A 22,317-nucleotide genomic window follows, 5' to 3' on the forward strand; every position below is an offset into this window, starting at 1 on the left:
ACATATCCGAAGAAGTCTAAAAACTCATTTAAAGTAGGTTAAGCCATAATAGTTGGCATTTATGTATAGTACACTAGGATAAAAGATGTTAAAATACAGCAAAAATGTGTATATCTAATTCATTAATACTGTAAAGTAAAGGTCGATAGATATTTTTAATTGTTAAATATTGAGTAATCTCATAGGCAATAATATTATAGGAGACTCCAGAAAAATATGGAGTCATAAAGAAGCTGGTAGTCTTTATAGCTGGGTACTCAGGAGGTCACTTCCGTAGATGCATTTCCTCCAACAAGCTTTACGTTTGGATCTTTGATGCAGTCAGTAGAAAACCTGAGAGTACTATTTATTTCAAGTACATGGTTCATACTTCAGTGAAACTTATTTCTATTTTAATATAATCTTACCCCCATGGATACGTTATCTAAGCATTCATTAGTTTGATGGAATAACTTACTTAGAACAAAGGTGCTATAGAAACCCAAAATGATACTCACAATTATTGGAGTATGTAGCTCTTTGTTTTCAAAAATAGTCATAAGAGGTTGGTTAAACAAACATTTCTTTGCAGGTCGTAATGGATATAGACAACGTACTGGTGGGTTGGTATATACTTTGCCTTCATATTTCTCTGAATTTAAGAAAGAAGAGAAATCATTGTTGTAACTGAACTCCCTTAACATTGCATTCACTTTTCATTTTATAGCCCCTAAATCAGAAAGAGATACCTGTTAAAGTACTAGAAGCATAGAAATCATCAGACACATAATAAAGAAATACTAACTGAAATAAGAAATAAAAATACAAAAAGCTATGAAGGAGAAGACCAAGTCACAGATAGAGCTGACCGCATTTGACTAACACCTGAATTTTCAATGGATATTCTAAAATACGGTTGGGCCTGGATCAAAGATCAACATGGTGTCAAAGAATACATATAGTAGCCTCGACTTTATTACGAAGCAATAGTATCACTCATATTAACAAAAGAGGAGAAACATTACATAGAATATTCACCAGGAAGCCATTTCTCTTCAGCAATCTTGGTCTACAAAAGGCAAACATCAATCTAAAGAAAAGGTATATATACTCTAGAGGACAGGAATGATAAATAACACTGTAGTAATCAAAAAAAGAGGGAAAGTATATGGCATCAACAAAATAACAAAGACTCACAAATAAATGAAATCATTAGCTGTCTCACCCAATAAAATACAGACTATCAGTTTAGAGAAGAAAACAGGTTCCATCTTTCTCCTGCATCCAAAAATAAACTTGTTTTAGATATTACTGCATACTCGTGTTAAGGATGCAGTTGCCTATATTTCTTTGTCTAGGTCTCAGGTCCCATTTAGTTTTTTCATGTTCATTGGTGTTGTCTTAGCTCAGTTAAAGTTTTGGAAGGAATGTTGGTGAGGCTTTATGGGTGAAGTCAAGGGAACATGGCAGAAGATGGGAGGGAAGCAGGTAAAAATAATCACTTAGATAAATGTGTTCCTAATAATATCAAAAGTGTTATAACTTTTATAAAGCGTTCAAAGAATAGAATCAAAATGGTATTATAAGATGGTCTAGGTTTCACTATATAAACGTTACTGATTCATGAGCATGGGGGAATTTTTCCATTATGTGATATCCGTTCAATCTGTAAGATTTTTTGTTCTTGTATTGGGTTGTAATTTTTTGTTTTTCTTTTTTGTTATTTTTTGTGTGTTTGTTTCTTTTTTTTATTATACAAGTCTTTTACATCATGGTTAGAATTTCCCCAAGTAACTGAATACTTTTGGAGTTTACTGTGAATGGTGGTGTTTCATTGATTTACCTTTCATTAAGTCTGTAATTTTTATAAAGACGGAAAGCTCACTTTGTGTGTTAATTTTGTATGCTGCTAATTGTTGAAAGATTTTACAAGTTATCTGAGTATACTTAATGAATTATTTAAACTCACTTAGGTTTGCTGTAATATAAACTTCAAAAAGATATTTTGACTTCTTCATTTCTAAACTGTGTCTCCTTAGCCTCATTCAATTGTAATAGTTTTCTATTTCTTTACAAACGCTGTATGAAACAAGAGTCCATTGAGTATGAATAAAGATGAGTACAGCAAGCCTTTGGTTCCCTAATAGTTAATGCATAACTAGGTGATAGGCAGACACACTGTAAGGTAATTCTAGGAGATAGAATCATTACAATCCTTGTAAAATAAGACAGTTACTGCTAAATGTTCTTCACTTAACACAGTATGGTAAGCATTTTTTTATTACTTGATATTTCAACTTTTAACATTTCAGACTATAATCATTTAAAGCTAATTGCAGATGTGGAAAGAAGAAAATTAAAAGTGTCAAAAATAAAGGAATTGTATACTTATATTTCAATGTTTTATATTATGCTAGGAAAATGAATGGATCTTGTCAGAGAGGAGTGAAAATGTGAGACTTGGACAAGTCAAAGGACCTGCATGGATGATCCTAAAGAGAAATAACAAGACATCAAATGTTGAATTATAAAGGGGTACTTAGGCATAACATTTATTTTTCTGAGAAACCAAACGAAAAAACTCAGAACTTTGTTAAATTCTGTGGTAATGAAAATACATTTAAGTCTAATCAAAGCACAGTTGTTTTAAACTGAGCTGTTAGTGTCACTTATTGCACTTATTTGTATATTTTGCCACACTGTTTATTGTCGTATTTCATATGTGTTACAGGTGAGTACAACTATCAATTGCTTCCCTAACATGTCAACCTGCCTATTATTTTACCTACCTTAGGACCTTGACTTAAGGCTGGAGTCTCCTAAGACTTATCTAGCTAGAATCAGTTGACTGCTGAGACATCCTTGTAAGATTTATTTCACAACTGGCTTTCAAACCCCCAACATTGAGAGAAATCCAAGTGCTAACTAAAGCAACCGTATTTTGGGGAAAGTCACATGAAATACTTCAACATTCAAAGTATTTCTCTCTCCAGGATTGAAATCATGGTTTGGGCTTGGAATCTAGTCTGATTTATGTAGATAGTTTGGTCATAAACTTGAAAACTGATCACAGTAATTACTAAATTAGCCAACTTCCTTACAGCATTCTAAATATTAGTCTTATATCAACCAATAAGTCGGGCCATCATCACACATCAAAGAAGCCTCTTTGTACAGAAAATGGAGACCATTACAGAAAACAAAAACTGGACACAATTACAAGATGCTTGCATTATTGAAAATCCAGCACTAGGAAATACATGTACATTAGAACTAAATTCTCTGTAGCTCAGGGACCATTGTAGAAGAGGGGTTACAAATAGTGTAAGACCCAGCATACTTGAAAGTCTGTTTTGAAACCGCCTCTCATATAAATAGGTGCAAAATCACAATAATAGCAACGTCAATGCAGTGTTAAGGCAATGGTCAAAATTTCACTTGTCCAAAGTTAAAGGTAACTAATTATGACTGACTGAATATTTTTTCCAGAAATAACCTGCATATGGATTGTCTAATGCACACTGTATATAATGGAAACCATGTTCACAAACAAAACAAAATGAACTCGAGCAATATTCACATTTTTAAAGATACAAATGTACATATAAATAAAAACATGTATAAAACAATATTAAAATGTGTTTCAAAGGGCAGTGACTGTGATGCACTTAAGGGAGAAAAGTCAGGCTACAGTGCTACAATTCAGTTTTTGATAAAAATTTAAAATAATACTTGTATTAAATGAAAACATTGTGTACTTATAGTAATGGGAGTTCAGGAGGGACCATCACAATTGATGAATTAAAGCTTATTTAGAACTTTGAACTGATGAACATTTGAAGAGATCCTCTAGTATTGGTCTTTCTCAATCTCTCACATCTTTTTTTTGTGGGGGTGAGGGAGGTTCTTTACTGAACATTAGTGAACAATATGTCAGGAATATTTTGTCCAATAAACTTCTGTCTCCAACTGCCCTCTCCCTTCAGGTGAAGTTTCTGGTTTAGAGATGATTGTGCTACAATACCTATTTTGTTTATTTTTTAATGTATGTTTTGATGACCCCAATTCATGTCACAAAGCCTGTATCTCAATTCCTTTAGACACTGGATTATCTTTTCAGTTTATTTTGCATTTTCTACAGCCATGATCCACCTCTAAGTTCATCATGTGTGAGGATTAATTTTGATTGTTAATAGAATTTTATTTATAACTTTCTATGGCACGGGATTCTACGCAGAAATCTGATGGACTATTCCTCTTCCGGCCACATATTAGTAACTGAGGTAGGAAAACTAATACTATAACTGGACTGTAGAGGCAGAGCCTGAAAAATGCCCTTTTCCAATGACTGTGGAGGACCATGAAGAAGGCACATTGGACTGTAAGGAATAACCCAAATTAATAACATTAGTTGTAATAGCAAAGAATGTGAAATATGCTGCATAAAGTAAGTATTGTAAGTGAAAACTATTTGTAACTAATATGGTGAAATATGAAACTGAAATAGGATCTTGCAATAATTCTTCTGCCATAATTAATTGTTAGGTAGAAGGGAACATTAAAAATAGAATGATCTTAGACCTACTTAACTCATTCTTTCCTACTTACATGTGGTAGGTGTTCTGTTTTGTCCTGCTAAATGAAACAGTAAATGTCACCATCAGACTATCACTCTGATCATAGATCCACCTCACTTCAGATAAGGGTAATATTTCAGTACACTTTCTTAACTCTATACAAAGTACTTCTTGAGTTAAAAATGTATTTTAATTTGCAGGGAACTACCTGTTAATCAGGTGAGTTTTAGTCTCTTCATCATAACTCACATAGGTTTTGTAGTGGATCCAGTGCAATTTAATATTTGTGCCAATGCCAAGCATTTTGCAATATTGTTTCTCATAGGAAGTTAAACAAACATTATTTTGCACTAGGGTAACAAAGAGTGTTGACAGTGGTGCAGGGCTTAATCTTGCAGAATACTTAATGGATTTGTATATCAAATCATCGTTTCTAAATGATCTTATCAAAAATAATAATTTACTACCCAAGAAATCTTTTATGACTTAAGCACCATGGGAAGAAATGGGAGAAATTATAGCTGATAATAGTTTAGGATTCTCTAGATAGTGTATCATGCATACCTTTATGTATCCATATGTGTGCAAGTATATATGTGTATACATATATATATATGTACATGCATATATTTAAGTATAATTTAAGTGATGTTTAAAAACTTTTCCCATACTCTAATATCATATTGTGTCCCAATGCTTCTCTGATACTTACAAATTAATGAAATCACAAAATTATATCATCCTTCCATTCATTTGATGAGTAAATAAACATTGTCTTACCTGTAGGACTTTCCTCCTGCAGAGCAGCACATGAAATATTATTTTTTTTATTGTTACCACATGCTTTCCAGTTGTAGCAAGCTATGACTTTTGTCATAACAGGTGATTTGACAGAAGAATTTTTTGATTCTTTAAGCATCCTTAAATCATCAGACTTTTTCTCAATATGTTTATTAAACATATCATCATTTCCAAATATTTTATGGTAGTTGTCAATCATGATTTGTATAACAGACAACTATAACACAAGGTAAAAACAAGATTGTCATTTCACAGAGTTTACAAAATTGAAATTTAAAAATGAAATCCAATACTATCAGGAAACTAACAGTTGCCACAAACAGATAGGAACCCATGAAATGAAGTTCCTGAAATGGAGACTCTAAGTTCTTTGCATTTTACCAAACTTGTTAAAATTTCATACCTATCAAAAAGAACAGAACTACTTATCCAATGCAAAATTTCAGAAATGATACGCTGCAAAAAACTGTGAGTGAACAAATTTATTACCAGTATGTGTTAATGGTTTGTGTGAGTGTGGGGGTAGCTGTTTATTGGGATGTTTTGAATGGGAGACCTCTCTAGTTCCAGGCCTCACAATACCCTCCCATGACAATGTTCTGGTGCCTTGGCCCTCCTGGTGGAAGTATGCCACTGTTTAGAATTTGTAGTTACAAAGGTAGGTCCCATTTCCAATCACTTTCTCTGCTACATTTTGGCTTCCCAAGATAAGAACCATCAGCTCTCAGCTTCCTCTGGTTTTGCTTCCTTTCTGCAGTCCTGCTCCTCTGTCATGGCATTGACGTGAGATACTCGCTCAGCATTTGTAGGTCCCAAATAACCACTTACATTAATAAGTTTTCGTGGTCATGTTGTTTTATTTTTTCTTGGTTATTTTATTCAATTACATTTCAAACATTATCCCACTTCACAGTTCTCTTCCACAAGTCCTGTATCTCCTCCCTTGCCTCAATTGCAGTGTTCTCTCACTTGCCCATGCACTCCTGCCTCAAAAACATAGCATTCCCCTACCTTAGGCCATCAAGCCAGGACTAAGTGCCTCCCCTCCTAGTGATTGATGCCAAATAAGACAATCCTCCACTACATAAAGAACTGGAGCCATGAGTTCCCACATGTGCAGTCTTTGGTTGGTGTTTTAGATCCTGGTGTTTTATTAAGGCAAGAGAAATGTGACAGAGAAAAAGTGGGTGAGAAGAGGGAGTCTTAATTGAGAAAATGCCTACATTAGAGTGACCTATTCTATACTGAAGTCTAGGGGATATTGTCCTGGACTAACCTTCGAATTTGTAGGACCCAGTTCTCTAGGATAGTGCCACCCTTTTGTTATTAGTCAGAAAAAGAAAATGAGATATGAGACAGGAGGCAGTGCTCCTACTAGGCTTCTGCTTCAGTTTATGCCTCCCTGTTTCATTTTGGGCTTTAACATTTCTCAGTATTTAACTAGTAACTGCTAGTATACTGTTGAATGTAACCTGACTTCCATAAGTTGCTTTTCATCAGTGTTCTGTCACAGCAATCGTCAAAAAATATGGTATGTCCTAAATTGAAAAACACTGGCAAGTTACTTTTCTTCTGAGATGATGACTTTGGTTAAGTAAGCTCTATTCATCACATATGTTTCTGCCCAGCATGCACCTAAAATTTCGTTTGAGCCGTCCTGCACAGGATAGTCTTATTTTATATGCAGATTGTACAGAATAGTTTTACTTGTTTGTTTGCATACTTGACCATATAAAAGAATGTATTTGAAAAGAATTGTCCATAACGAAAGAATCATTAAAAATTATTAAGAGTGAAAATGCACTTTGTTGTTTAATTTTGACTAATCATGCAGTTTGTATAGGCTTGGATTTTAGGTTTCCAATACCGTTGTAATTATAAATTAAGTAAAAAAGGTATGTTTCTAGTCCAAGCCAAGTAGAGTCTTGAGTAAGAATCCTATTCAAGCTATCCCTTGTGCTATCATCCTCCATTGTGAGTAACATCATTATATCTTCTTACTTGTGGACCTAGTACCTGAGAAATGCTAGTTAACATGTACCTTGCTTTCTATCATATATACATTTTCTTTGTCTTTTTTTCCTTTTCAAAATATATGTCCTTTATTGATTCTCTGTAAATTTCTAATCAAGCTACCAAGTAACTTTCATTTCACTTTTCAATCCTTCCATATATTCCTTGGAAACAATCCTCTCTCAATAATTTTCAAAAATTAAAATTAAATAAAATTTTAAATTTAATATTATTAAAAGTCAAATTAAAATTTAAAAAAATTAAAATGCAGTGTGTGAGATGTGTTTTGCCATAAGTGGTCACACATTATACACCCTTGTCCAAACAGATTTTCTTGCAAAAGGACAGTGAAATAAGTCACTGGTCTGGTTTCACCGCTCTGTATTTTACCATCCTCTCAATACTGGAACCTCCCTGAGATGCCTCTCCTTCTATATCCTGGTATGTTGATGTAGCCTTTGATCACTGTGAACCTTCAGCTTTGAATCTGCAGGACCTCCCCCATCATATGCTCCAGCAGCAGGATCTAGGCCCCCTACATATATGTAGAAGATGTGAAACTTGATCTTCTGGTATGTTCCCTAACACTTTGTGTGCAGGCTGGCTTGACATTTTGTATACCACTGGATTAGTTTCTTTTCTCTGGGCTGCTTTGTGTGGCTTCTGTAGAAGTTGGTGCTCATGTTCCTATTGTGAATTGATGTATCAGAAAGAGTTGGTGTCAATGGAAGGTGTACACTACTGAGGTAAAGAAGAATGGAGGGAAAATCAGGTTTCAAGATGTGATTTGGTGGAAGGGACTGAAATCAGGATATAAAATGAATAAACTCATGAAAAATATTATGTATGTGTTTATAATAACAGTAACAGCTAAAATATACCTGAGTAACATAAAACTGTACCTGAAATAGGTTAGTGCTAAAATAATGGAAAGCATACAAAGTAAAATACACCAATTATTCATCATTACTTATCTATATACATATACATATACAGATACATGTACAAGTGCACTTACACCTATATGTACACACACACATATATATGTATATATATGTGTGTGTGTGTGTGTGCAATGTGCTTTAATAAGATCAGATATTCACATGATGTGAATATTTAGTAATATGATAGTCTCAACACTATGAAACACAACTAATCTATACTCCAAAAATAGGACTAAAATGGAAATAAAGCAAACAAAACCTAGGTAATCTTGATCTTTTAAAATTTCACTCTAGTCTTCTTGGTTTACCATTATAATGCAGATTATTGTTGGTTAAAACATCAATATAAAAATCAATCCTTAAGAAGAAAGAAAGAATGAACAGTAGAAAGAAATGATTAACTTACTTTATCCCCATTAAAAATCTCCCTTACCAAATCTTCCTGAAATAGATCAATACATATTCTACTCCACTCCAGAAGAATGCAACCCTAGGGTTTCCTGTTAGAGAAATATTCTTTCCAAAGTATTCCCAATTCCTGAATTATAATTAGACATTTGTTCCCAAAGGCAAATTTCAGATCCCCTTACCTTCCTTAAGATGTCATTTCCAAGTAATGAGTTTCTCGAAGTCAGGCCCCGTGATCCACATGGAGCTATGCACACAGATAACCTGGAACGGTCCAAATTATTCATGGAAGAATCTTTTACCATTACTAATAAACAGATGAGATATTTTAATAGTATAAAGTTTGGTTCTGGAATCTGATGTAAATGGCTGAACAAAGAAAAAGGACAATTTTAGGTTAGACCATCTTGAAAATAATGTAAGTTAGAAATCTAACTACGAAGAACAAATAGGGCAAACGTTTTGTACACCAACTCACAGTATAATCAGAATTCAAAAGAAGTCAGCATACATAACTAGAGTAATACATAAAATGTTTTCTGCAAATCACTTTTCTGTACAGCATCATGGAAATGCATTTTTAAAATTATTTATGAATGTCAGTGTACTAGATGTATGACTGCTACCTACAGAAGCCAGAGGAAGTTGGCAGGATCACTGTTATCAGAATGAATGAAGATTGTTGCAAAACATGTATGTTCTGTGTGTGGAAACATCCAGTGCTATCAAACAGCTAACCATCTTTCTTGCTACCATGGGGACAACTTTAACATCTAATGTATTATAAATCCATGAAACAGTCTTACAAGAATCTAGAACATAAGGAGCAGAATCACACTCATGATTCTACGTAATGCCCTGGTATTAGAATGAATGAAGATTTTTGAAACCCATGTGTGTTCTGTGTATGAAAACATCCAGTGTTTTTCAACAGCAAACCATCTTTCCAGCCATCATGGAGTGGAGACACATTTAATATCTAATGTAGTATGAATCCATGTAACACACTTGTGACACTCTAGAATATAAGGAGCAGAAAGCACACTAGTGATCCTACACAATACAATTACAAAAGTTTCTGCTACTGCATGACAGAGATGCAGGGCTCCTTGGTTGCAATGGGAGCTCAAAGCTCTGGTTAAGTATGAAATCATTCTATGGAATATCACATAGAAAAATGATTCAAAGAAGTCAAAGCTATGCCTGACCTAGATGTCTCTACATAGTTATAGCTCAGAAAGATCAATTCAGTAATAGATTCATGTTCTAATCAATGACATATATTGACCATGTGAAATATTCCCAATACTGTGGTAACAATTCAATGATGCAAGAAACCCACAGGTATTATATGCACATACTTCTTTTAATTTGTCTCACACATGAACTAAACCAATACTCTAGCCAGACCTGAACACAAGGTGTTACATAGACTGTCTTCTAAATCAGGACATTTATAAAGAAGACTTCCAGGTAAAATTGCAGACATGATTCAACATGATAGCTTGAGAAAGCAGAATGTGACAATTCATATCTGAGCAAAGGAAAGCTCTTGGCATAGGACATCATTGCTGCTTGCAATACTAGAAACACAAGCCTATGAAACTTAAAAAAGCACTTCTTCGATATTGCTGCAGTTCCCCAAGTGTATACTGAATCATTACCTTTGGATGACATTGATTTTTTCAGCCAGAGTTCCTTCTTCTGGTATGCAAAGCCAATTTTCATATACAGTCAGAGTAAGTGAGGTTCCATCAATGTTAAAAATAAAATCCTTTTGTATTGAACATAAATCAAAAAAAGTAATGGTCAATGTACATTGTAGAGAATACTTGAAAAAATTTTTTTTTAAATTAACAGTTTAGACGAGTGATTCTTGTCTTGTGGTCTATAATGATTAGGGGGTCACATATCATATATTTTCCATATCAGATATTCTATCCATTTTTCTTTATACTCGTATCAGGAACAACATTTGCATTATGAAGAGATGCAAAATGAAGTGTTCTTTATGAATCACAAAACCATGAGAAAATATATTAGTGTTAAAGGATTAGGGAGGTTGAGAATCAGTGGTTGAGAGACTACTTCCCTAAAAGACCCCAAACTGACATCTCCCCAGAATCTTGGATCAAATGTGGAACCTAAATGTGTTTTCTTACCTAAGACAAGAACCAGTTAAGCAGAGTCCTAGTTGCTATAGCAATGAACTGAAACTACAGTCTGTTCATATTGCCTCTCCTGGCTTCTAGTCCACACCACTCCTTGCAATCATAGATCTGCACTCCAATTCCCAGACCAAAGCTCTCTCTGCCTGAAGGAAGGCAGCTCCTATGTGGAACATCCAGAGAGGAGCCTATCATAACTGCTCTCTGAAAGGCTCCAACCAGCAGCAGACTGAAATAAGATGTAAATAGCCACAGCCAATCATTGTATCTTATGGATCAGTGAAGGACTTTATGGTAGAAATGCAGGAAAGATTCCGTGCCCGGAAGAAGATAGGAACTCCATAGGAAGAGCTACATAATCAACTAAGCTGATCCACTGTGAAATACTAAAGGCTGAACTTCCAACTGAAAAGGCAGCAGATGCTGCAGCACATTTATAGCAAATGTAAAGCTTAGTCTCCATGTGGGTCCCCCAACATAAGGAACAGGGGTTATACTTAAGCTGTGGACTGTGAAAACCCTTCCCCACCTGAAATCAGGGGCAGAAGTTATGCTAACCCTGAAGAAATTGATATGCCAGGGAAGGAGGATGACCTAGTGCCCCCTGACAACTTAGAGAAAGAATGACGGGAGAAGATGTGGGCGGCAGCATGCAAGAAATTCAATGAACAAATAAATATAAAATAGTAGTAGTAGTAGGAAAAAGAGGAGCAGGAGGAGGAGGAGTAGCTATTAAAAAATTCCAACAAAATAAACAAACCAAAACTACAGGCCTCTTTTTGGAATTAGGCAACTCTCCAAAAGTGAGAACACTATAAAATACCTCCTTCTGCTTGTATAATTTGGTGAATATTTATTTTAGTTCCCACAGAGTAAAGCTGTAATATACATGTGTACCTCTGTTTACAGACAAAGTTGGAATTGTGGTGAAGTGACTTACTTGTTTGCTGTGTGAGAAGGTCTCACAGTTTCATATCTTTTTCTTAAAATTTGTATTTATTCAACTATCTAAATTTAGTTGTAAGCACCAGTTTTTTTTTAAAGATTTATTTATTTAATGTATGTGAGTACAAAGTTGATCCCTTCAGACACACCAGAAGAGAGTACTGCACCCCATTACAGATGGTTGTGAGCCACCATGTCGTTGCTGGGAATAGAGCTCAGGTCCTATAGAAGAGCAATCAGTGCTCTTAACTACTGTACCATCTCTCCAGCCCCTAGCATCATATTTTTTTAAAAAACAGAAACTGTCTTTTTGCATGAAATACCACAATAAACTTTCATGTTTTAATTAGGATAGAAATTCAAAAAAATGGAAGAATCCCAGGTACTCTTTCTTGTACCTGTAAATTGCTTTGAATACACATGACTACCTTCAGTCACTGATCTTAACTATTCTCCCCATTATGTGGTCCCACGTTTCTGTCAATTTGAACCAGACACACTTGGCAAGGTCGAGGGCCAAGGAGGGCTCATTGGGTTCTTTGCCTAATGTTATTAAGCACAGTTAATCACAGAGCATTATCTTTTCTCCTGATGTCTGGGCCATAGGTCCACATTCTTCTGAGAGGTGAATTCAGATCAAGGCCCAAACAGAAATAAAACAAAGATATTTGCTCTAGAGTCACTGCAGCTCCCTAGCAAATTAGGCGTGAAAGACAGGTTAAATGCAGCTTAGGTTAATACTTGACTACTTGACATGGAAGTAGGATGTCAGTATCTGGCAAAAGTGAAAGTACTGGATTTTTTTTGATTGAAAAGGAAAACAATTATATTTATCTAATGGACAGAGGCCAATATTAAACATTGACAGCCTATTTTAGGTCAGTAGTGCTATTTATTGGTAAGTATTATTTAAGACATGAATTTTGTAAAACACACTTGTATCACTATTATTACTTGTCACGTTATATATGGTCAGAGGTGAATCAGTGGGAATATATGTAATGTCAACTAAAGCCGATCTGATATATGAGGAGGTTAAATGCCAACAGAAGCTATTCACCTGTGTCTTTGTGATGAATCTTGTGACATTCTAAACTTTTTAAGCCTTTTATCTGCCATGTGTCTTATCAAGAGATCATGTGTCCATAGTTCCAGGAAACAGTCATCATCATGTAATTTCAAGGACAGAAAGCACATATGCATCTCTAGTGGCATGCTTAATGTTGGAGAAGAAAAAAAACCTTCCTTACCTGTAGTAAGGATGCTAATGTGTCTGACAGGATAAATTTGTTCACACAAAGCATAAATTCCTAACACAGTTATACTAGTAATGTAGATGCTGGACAGTAAATATACATATCCGAAGAAGTCTAATAACTCATTTAAAATAGGTTAAGACATATTAGTTGGCATTTATGTATAGTCCACTAGGATAAAAGATGTTAAAATACAGCAAAAATGTGTATATCTAATTCATTAATACTGTAAATTAAAGATCGATACATATTTACAATTGTAAAATATAGAGTAATCTCAGAGGCAATAATAGTACAGGAGACTCCAGAAAAATATGGAGTCATAAGGAAGCTGGTAGTCTTTACAGCTGGGTACTCAGCAGGTCACTTCCATAGACCCATTTCCTCCAACAAGATTTTAGGTTTGGAACTTTGATGCAGTCAGTAGAAAACCTGAGAATACTATTTATTTCAGTTACATGGTTTAAACTTCAGTGAAACTTATTTCTATTTTAATATAATCTTACCCCCATGGATACGTTATCTAAGCATTCACAAGTTTGATTGAATAACTTACTTAGAACAAAGGTGCTGTAGAAACCCAAAATGATACTCACAATTATTGGAGTATGTAGCTCTCTGTCTTCAAAAATAGTCATAAGAGGTTGCTTAAACAAACATTTCTTTGCAGGTCGTAATGGAAATAGACAACGTACTGGTGGGTTGGTATATACTTTGCCTTCATATTTCTCTGAATTTAAGAAAGAAGAGAAATCATTGTTGTAACTGAACTCCCTTAACATTGCATTCACTTTTCATTTTATAGCCCCTAAATCAGAAAGAGATACCTGTTAAAGTACTAGAAGCATAGAAAACATCAAACAGACACATAATAAAGAAAGACTAACTGAAATAAGAAATAAAAATACAAAAAGCTATGAAGGAGAAGACCAAGTCACAGATAGAGCTGACCGCATTTGACTAACACCTGAATTTTCAATGGATATTCTAAAATACGGTTGGGCCTGGATCAAAGATCAACATGGTGTCAAAGAATACATATAGAAGCCTCGACTTTATTACGAAGCAAACGTATCACTCATATTAACAAAAGAGGAGAAACATTACATAGAATATTCACCAGGAAGCCATTTCTCTTCAGCAATCTTGGTCTACAAAAGGCAAACATCAATCTAATGGAAAGGTATATATACTCAAGAGGACAGGAATGATAATTAACTCTGTAGTCATTCAAAAAAACAGAGGGAAAGTATATGGCATCAACAAAATAACAAAGACTCACAAATAAATGAAATCATTAGCTGTCTCACCCAATAAAATACAGACTATCAGTTTAGAGAAGAAAACAGGTTCCATCTTTCTCCTGCATCCAAAAATAAACTTGTTTTAGATATTACTGCATACTCGTGTTAAGGATGCAGTTGCCTATATTTCTTTGTCTAGGTCTCAGGTCCCATTTAGTTTTTTCATGTTCATTGGTGTTGTCTTAGCTCAGTTAAAGTTTTGGAAGGAATGTTGGTGAGGCTTTATGGGTGAGGGCAAGGGAACATGGCAGAAGATGGGAGGGAAGCAGGTAAAAATAATCACTTCGATAATAGTGTTTCTCCTAATAACATCGAAAGTGTTATAAATTTATAAAGCGTTCAAAGAATAGAATCAAAATGGTATTATAGGTAGGTCTATGTATTTCACTATATAAATGTTACTGATTCATGAGCATGGGAGAATTTTTCCATTATGTGATATCTGTTCAATCTGTAAGACTTTTTGTTCTTGTATTGGGTTGTAATTTTTTGTTTTTCTTTTTTGTTTCTTTTTAATTATACAAGCCTTTTACATCATGGTTAGAATTTCCCCAAGTAACTGAATACTTTTGATGTTTACTGTGAATGCTGGTGTTTCTTTGATTTACCTTTCATTACCTTTCATTTTTATAAAGACAGAATGCTCACTTTGTGTATTAATTTTGTATGCTACTAATTGTTGAAAGATTTTACAAGATATCTTAGTATTCTAATGGATTATTTAAACTCACTTATGTTTACTATCATATAAACTACAAAAAGATATTTTGACTCTTTCATTTCTAACCTGTGTCCCATTAGCCTCATTCAATTTTAATATTTTTCTATTTGTTTACAAATGCTGTATGAAACAAGAGTCCATGGAGTATGACTAAGGATGAGTACAGCAAGCCTTTGGTTCCCTAATAGTTAATATATAACTAGATGATGGGCAGCACACACTGTAGGGAAATACTAGAAGATAGAATCATTACCATCCTTGTAAAATAAGACAGTTACTGCTAAATGTTCTTCACTTAACACAGTATGGTAAGCATTTTTTTATTACTTGATATTTCAACATTTAACATTTCAAACTATAATCATTTAAAGCTAATTGCAGATGTGGAAATAAGACAATTAAAAGAGTCAAAAATAAAGGAACTGTATATTTATATTTCAATTTTTTATATTATACAAGGTAAATGAATTGATCTTGTCAAAAAGGAGTGAAAATGGGAGACTTGGTCAATTCAAAGGACCTGCATGGACGATCCTAAAGAGAAATAAAAGACATCAAATGTTGAAGTATAAAGGGGTACTTAGGCATAACATTTATTTTTCTAAGAAAAGAAATGAAAGACCCATAACTATGTTAAATTCTGTGGTAATGAAAATACATTTAAGTCTAATCAAAGAACAGTTGTTTTAAAATGAGCTGTTAGTGTCACTTATTGCACTTATTCGGATATTTTGCCACACTGTTTATTGTCGTATTTCATATGCGTTACAGGTGAGTACAACTATCAATTGCTTCCCTAACATGTCAACCTGCCTACTGTTTTACCTACCTTAGGACCTTGACTTAAAGCTGGAGGCTACTAAGACGTATCTAGATAAATCAGTTGACTGCTGATACATCCTTCTAAGATTTATTTCCCAACTGGCTTTCAAGCCCCCAGCATTGAGAGAAATCCAAGTTCTAACTAAAGTAATCGTATTTTGGGAAGAGTCACATGAAATACTTCAACAATCAAAGTATTTCTCTATCCAGGATTGAAATCATGGCTGGTGCTAGGAATCTAGTTTGATTTATGTAGCTAGTTTGGTCATAAACTTGAAAACTGATCACAGTAATTTACTGAATTAGCCACGTTCCTTACAGCATTCTAAATATTAGTCTTATATCCACCAATAAGTTGGGCCATCATCACGCATCAAAGAAACACTTTGTATAGAAAATAGAGACCATTACAGAAAATAAATACTGGACACAATTACGAGATACTTGCATTATGGAAAATCCAGCACCAGTGAATACATGTACATTAGAACTAAATGCTCTATAGCTCAGGGACCATTGTAGAAGAGGGGTTACAAATAGAGTAAGACCCAGGATACTTTAAAGTCTGTTTTGAAATCGCCTCTCATATAAATAGGTGCGAAATCACAATAATAGCAACGTCAATGCAGTGTTAAGACAATGGTCAAAATTGCACTTGTCAAAAGTTAAAGGTAGCTAATTATGACTGACTAAATATTATTTTTTCCAGAAATGACCTTCATATGCATTGTCTAATGGACACTGTACATCATGGAAACCATATTCACAGACAGAACAAAATGAACTCAAGCAATATTCACATTTTTAAAGATACAAATATATATAAATAAAAACATGTATAAAACAATATTAAAACGAGTTTCAAAGGGCAGTGACCATGATGGACTTAAGGGAGAAATTTCAGGCTACAGTGCTACAATTCAGTTTTTGATAAAAATTTAAAATAATACTCATATTAAATGAAAACATTGTGTACTTATAGTAATGGGAGTTCAGGAGGGACCAAGAACAATAAATATGGAAATTATCAATTTCTTTACTGGAGGTTTTCTCTAAGATTTCTGTATCTCAAATTTGTATTACAGACACTTTTGAGATACACAAACCATGAATTAAGAATATTTCATGTTGAGGTCTCAGGCGATGAAGAGTAATACAACAAACATGCTGTATGCTTCTGTGCATTTCCCAGTGCATGTAATGCGTGCATGTGTGTATGTTTGTGTGTTTGTGTGTGTGTGTGTGTGTGTGTGTGTGTATAAAACATGAGCAGCTCACATCACAACTGATGAATTTAAAGCTTATTTAGAACTTTGAACTGATTAACATTTGGAGAGAGCCTCTAGTATTGGTCTTTCTCAATCTCTCTCATCTTTTTTGGGGGGTTGTGCGGGAGGTTCTTTATTGACCATTACTGAACAATATGTCAGGAATATTGTGTCCTATAAACTTCTGTTAATTACTGTCTCCAACTACAATCTCCCTTCAGGTAGAAGCTTCTGGTTTAGAGATAATTGTGCTACAATTCCTATTTTGTTTGTTTTTTAATGTATGTTTTGATGACCCAAATTCATGTCCCTAAGCCTGTATTTCAATTCCTTTAGACACTGGGTTATCTTTTCAGGTAATTTTGTATATTCTACATCCATAATCCACCTCTAAGTTTATCATGTGTGAGGATTAATTTTGATTGTTAATAGAATTTTATTTAGAACTTTCTATGGCATGGGATTCTACGCAGAAATCTGATGGATTATTCAGTGTCATTAACTTCTGGCCACACATTGGTAACTGAGGTTAGAAAACTAATACTATAACTGGGATGTAGAGGCAGAGCCTGAAAAACGCCCTTTTCCAAAGACTGTGGAGGACCATGAAGAAGGCACATTGGATTGTAAGGAATAATCACATTTAATAACATTTGTTATAATAGCAAAGAATGTGAAATATGCTGCATAAAATAAGTATTGTAGGTGAAAACAATTTGTAACTAATATGGTGAAATATAAAACTGAAATAGGATCTTGCAATAATTCTTCTGCTATAATTGTTAGGTAGAAGGGAACATTAAAATAGAACGACCTTAGACCTACTTAACTCATTCTTTCCTACTTATATGTGGTAGGTGATCTGTTTTGTCCTACTAAATGAAACATTAAATGTTATCATCAATCACTCTGATCATAGATCTACCTCACTTCAGATAAGGGTAATATTTCAGTATAATTTCTTAACTCTATACAAAGTACTACTTGAGTTAAAAATGTATTTGAATTTGCAGGGAACTACCTGTTAATCAGGTGAGTTTTAGTCTCTTCACCATAACGCACATAGGTTTTGTATTGGATCCTGTGCAATTTAATATTTGTGCCAATGCCAAGCATTTTGCAATATTGTTCCTCATAGGGAGTTAAACAAACATTATTTTGCACTAGGGTAACAAAGAGTGTTGACAGTGGTGCAAGGCTTAATCTTGCAGAATACTTAATGGATTTGTATATCAAATCATAGTTTCTAAATGATGTTATCAAAAATAATTTACTACACAAGAAATCTTATATGTCTTAAGCACCATGGGAAGAAATGGGAGAATTTTTAGCTGATAATATTTTAGGATTCTCTAGATAATGTATCATGCATACCTGTATGTATCCATATGTGTGCAAGTATATATGTGTATACATATACATATGTATATGCATATATTTAAGTATAATTTAAATAAAGTAATGTTTAAAAGCTTTTCCCATATTCTAATATCATATTGTGTCCCAATGCTTCTCTGATACTTACAAATTAATGAAATGACAAAATTACATCAACCTTCCATTCATTTGATGAGTAAATAAATTTTGTCTTACCTGTAGGACGTTCCTCCTGCAGAGCAGCACATAAAATATTTTTTTTATTGTTACCACATGTTTTCCAGTTGTAGCATGTCATGACTTTTGACATAACAGGTGATTTGCCAGAAAAATTTATTGACGCTTTACGCATCCTTAGATCATCAGACTTATTGTCAATATATTTAATAAACATATCATTATTTCCAAATATTTTTTGGTAGTTGTCAATCATGATCTGTATAATGGACATCTATAACACAAGGTAAAAACAAGATTGTCATTTCACATAGTGTACAAAATTGAAATTTAATAATGAGATCCAATACTATCAGGAACATAACAGTTGCAACAGATAGGAAACCATGAAATGAAGTTTCTGAAACGGAGACTCTAAGTTCTTTGCATTTTACCAAACTTGTTAAAATTTCATACCTATTGAAAAGAGCAGAAGAAAACTTTAACCAATGCAAAATTTCAGAAATGATACGCTGCAAAAAACTGAGTGAACCAAATTAACAACCATTGTGTTAATGGTTTGTGTGTGGGTTGCGGTAGCTGTTTATTGGGATGTTTTGAATGGGATGCCTCTCTAGTCCCAGGCATCACAATACACATACACAATACTCATTGACAATCTTCTGGTGCCTTGGCCCTCCTGGCCGAAGTACACCACTGCCTAGAATTTGTAGTTACAAAGGTAGGTGGCCATTCTCAATGCACTTTCTCTGCTACATTTTTGCTCCTATGATAAGAACCATCAGCTCTCAGCTTCCTGTTTGGTTTTGCTTCCTTTCTGCAGTCGTGCTCCTCTGTCATGGCATTGAAGTGTGATACTCGCTCAGCATTTGTAGGTCCCAAATAACCACTTACATTAATAAGTTACTTGTTCATTATTTTTTATTACTCCCTGGTTGTTTTATTTTTTATTGGTTATTTTATTCAATTACATTTCAAACATTATCCCACTTCACAGTTCCCTCCCACAAAACCTGTATCTCCTCCCTTGCCTCTATTGCAGTGTTCTCTCACTTGCCCACACACTCCTGCCTCAACAACATAGCATTCCCCTACCCTAGGCCATCAAGCCAGGACTAAGTGCCTCCCCTCCTAGTGATTGATGCCAAATAAGACAATCCCCTGCTGCATATCCAGCTGGAGCCACGTGTTCTCCCATGCACACTCTTTGGTTGGTGTTTTAAATCCTGGTTTTTTATTAAGGCAATAGAAATGTGACTGATGGTATTGGTACAGAGGCAGACAGATAGACCAAAGGAATAGAATTGAAAAACCCCGAAATGAACTCACACACCTATAGGCAGTTGATTTTTGACAAAGGAGCCAAAACCATCCAATGGAAAAAAGATAGCATTTTCAGCAAGTGGTGCTGGTTCAACTGGAGGGCAACATGTAGAAGAATGCAGATTGATCCATGCTTATCACCCTGTACAAAGCTTAAGTCCAAGTGGATCAAGGACCTCCACATCAAACCAGATACACTGAAACTAATAGAAGAAAAAGTGGGGAAGCATCTCAAACACATGGGCACTGGAGAAAATTTCCTGAACAAAACACAATGGCATATGCTCTAAGATCAAGAATTGACAAATGGGATCTCATAAAACTGCAAAGCGTCTATAATGCAAAGGACACTTTGGTTAGGACAAAACAGCAACCAACAGATTGGGAAAAGATCTTTACCAATCCTACAACAGATAGAGGGCTTATATCCAAAATATACAAAGAACTCATGAAGTTAAACCCCAGGGAGACAAATAACCCTGTTAAAAATGGGGTTCAGAGCTAAACAAAGAATTCACAGCTGAGGAATGCCGAATGGCTAAGAAACACCTAAAGAAATGTTCAACAAATGCTGGCAAGGATGTGGAGAAGGAGGAACACTCCTCCATTGTTGGTGGGATTGCAGACTGGTACAACCATTCTGGAAATCAGTCTGGAGGTTCCTCAGAAAATTGGACACTGAACTACCTGAGGACCCAGCTATACCTCTCTTGGGCATATACCCAAAAGATACCCCAACATATAAAAAGGACACGTGCTCCACTATGTTCATAGCAGCCTTATTTACAGTAGCCAGAAGCTGGAAAGATCCCAGATGCCCTTCAACAGAGGAATGGATACAGAAAATGTGGTACATCTACACAATGGAATATTACTCAGCTATCAAAAACAATGACTTTATGAAATTCATAGGCAAATGGAGGGAACTGGAAAATATAATCCTGAGTGAGGTAACCCAATCACAGAAAAACACACATGGTATGCACTCATTGATAAGTGGCTATTAGCCAAATGCTTGAATTACCCTAAATGCACAGAACACATGAAACTCAAGACGGATGATCAAAATGCCAATGCTTCACTTCTTCTTTAAAAGGGGAACAAGAATACCCTTGGCAGGGAATAGGGAGGGAAAGATTAAAACAGAGACAGAAGGAACACCCATTCAGAGCCTGCCCCACATGTGTCCCATACATATATAGCCACCCAATTAGACAAGATGGATGAAGCAAAGAAGTGCTGGCCGACAGGAACAAGATATAGATATCTCCTGAGAGACACAGCCAGTATATAGCAAACACAGAGGTGAATGCCAGCAGCAAATCACTGAACTGAGGACGGGACCCCAGTTGAAGGAATCAGAGAATGGACTGGAAGAGCTTGAAGGGGCTCCAGACCCCATATGAATAACAATGCCAAGCAACCAGAGCTTCCAGGAACTAAGCCACTACCCAAAGACTATACATGGACTGACTCTGGACTCTGACCTCATAGGTAGCAATGAATAGCCTAGTAAGAACACCAGTGGAAGGGGAAGCCCTTGGTCCTGCTAAAACTGAACACCCAGTGAACATGATTTTTGGGGGTAGGGCGGTAATGGGGGGAGGATGGGGACGGGACCACCCATAATAATAGGAGGAAGACAGGTTAGGGCAATATTGGCCTGGACACCAAGAAAGGGAATAACATTCGAAATGTAAAAAAGAAATACTCCATAAAGAAAAGATGGGGAAAAATGTGACTGAGAGAAGAAGTTGGTGAGAAGAGGGAGTCTTAATTGAGAAAATGCCTACATTAGAGTGACCTATTCTATAGTGAAGTCTAAGGGATATTGTCCTGGACTAACCTTCGAATTTGTAGGGCCCAATTCTCCAGGATAGTGTCACTCTTTTGTTATTAGTCAGAAAAAGAAAATGAGATATGAGACAGGAGGCAGTGCTCCTACTAGGCTTCTGCTTCAGTTTATGCCTCCCTGTTTCATTTTGGGCTTTGACATTTCTCAGTATTTAACTAGTAACTGCTAGTATACTGTTGAGTGTAACCTGTCTTCCATAAGTTGCTTTTCATCAGTGTTCTGTCACAGCAATCGTCAAAAATTATGGTACGTCCTAAATTGAAAAACACTGATAAATTACTTTTCTTCTGCGATGATGGCTTAGGGTAAGTAAGCTCTATTCATCACATATGATTCTGCCCAGCATGCGCCTAAGATTCTGTTTGAGCCGTCCTGCACA

At 35.1% G+C, this 22,317-nt stretch overlaps 1 protein-coding gene across 7 annotated transcripts in view; it reads right to left on the reverse strand.

The window, feature by feature from the left end:
• Tgap1l1 (GTPase activating protein testicular GAP1 like 1) overlaps positions 1-22,317 on the reverse strand; it is a 135,231-nt gene that overhangs the window by 73,921 nt on the left and 38,993 nt on the right. For 6 of the 7 annotated variants that reach the window (XM_039103586.2, XM_039103587.2, XM_039103588.2 and 3 more), the window contains 6 exons: positions 18,800-19,034; positions 13,688-13,821; positions 10,387-10,496; positions 8,905-9,091; positions 5,337-5,574; positions 498-631 (listed from right to left, as the gene is read on the reverse strand). In XM_039103586.2, coding sequence (XP_038959514.1) covers positions 498-631; positions 5,337-5,574; positions 8,905-9,091; positions 10,387-10,496; positions 13,688-13,821; positions 18,800-19,034 — 1,038 coding nt within the window. The remainder of the gene's footprint in view (positions 1-497; positions 632-5,336; positions 5,575-8,904; positions 9,092-10,386; positions 10,497-13,687; positions 13,822-18,799; positions 19,035-22,317) is intronic. The other variant, XM_063282867.1, reaches the window with a different exon arrangement.

The sequence above is a fragment of the Rattus norvegicus genome, chromosome 2 (assembly GCF_036323735.1).
Source record: "Rattus norvegicus strain BN/NHsdMcwi chromosome 2, GRCr8, whole genome shotgun sequence".
Taxonomy (NCBI): Eukaryota; Metazoa; Chordata; class Mammalia; order Rodentia; family Muridae; genus Rattus; species Rattus norvegicus.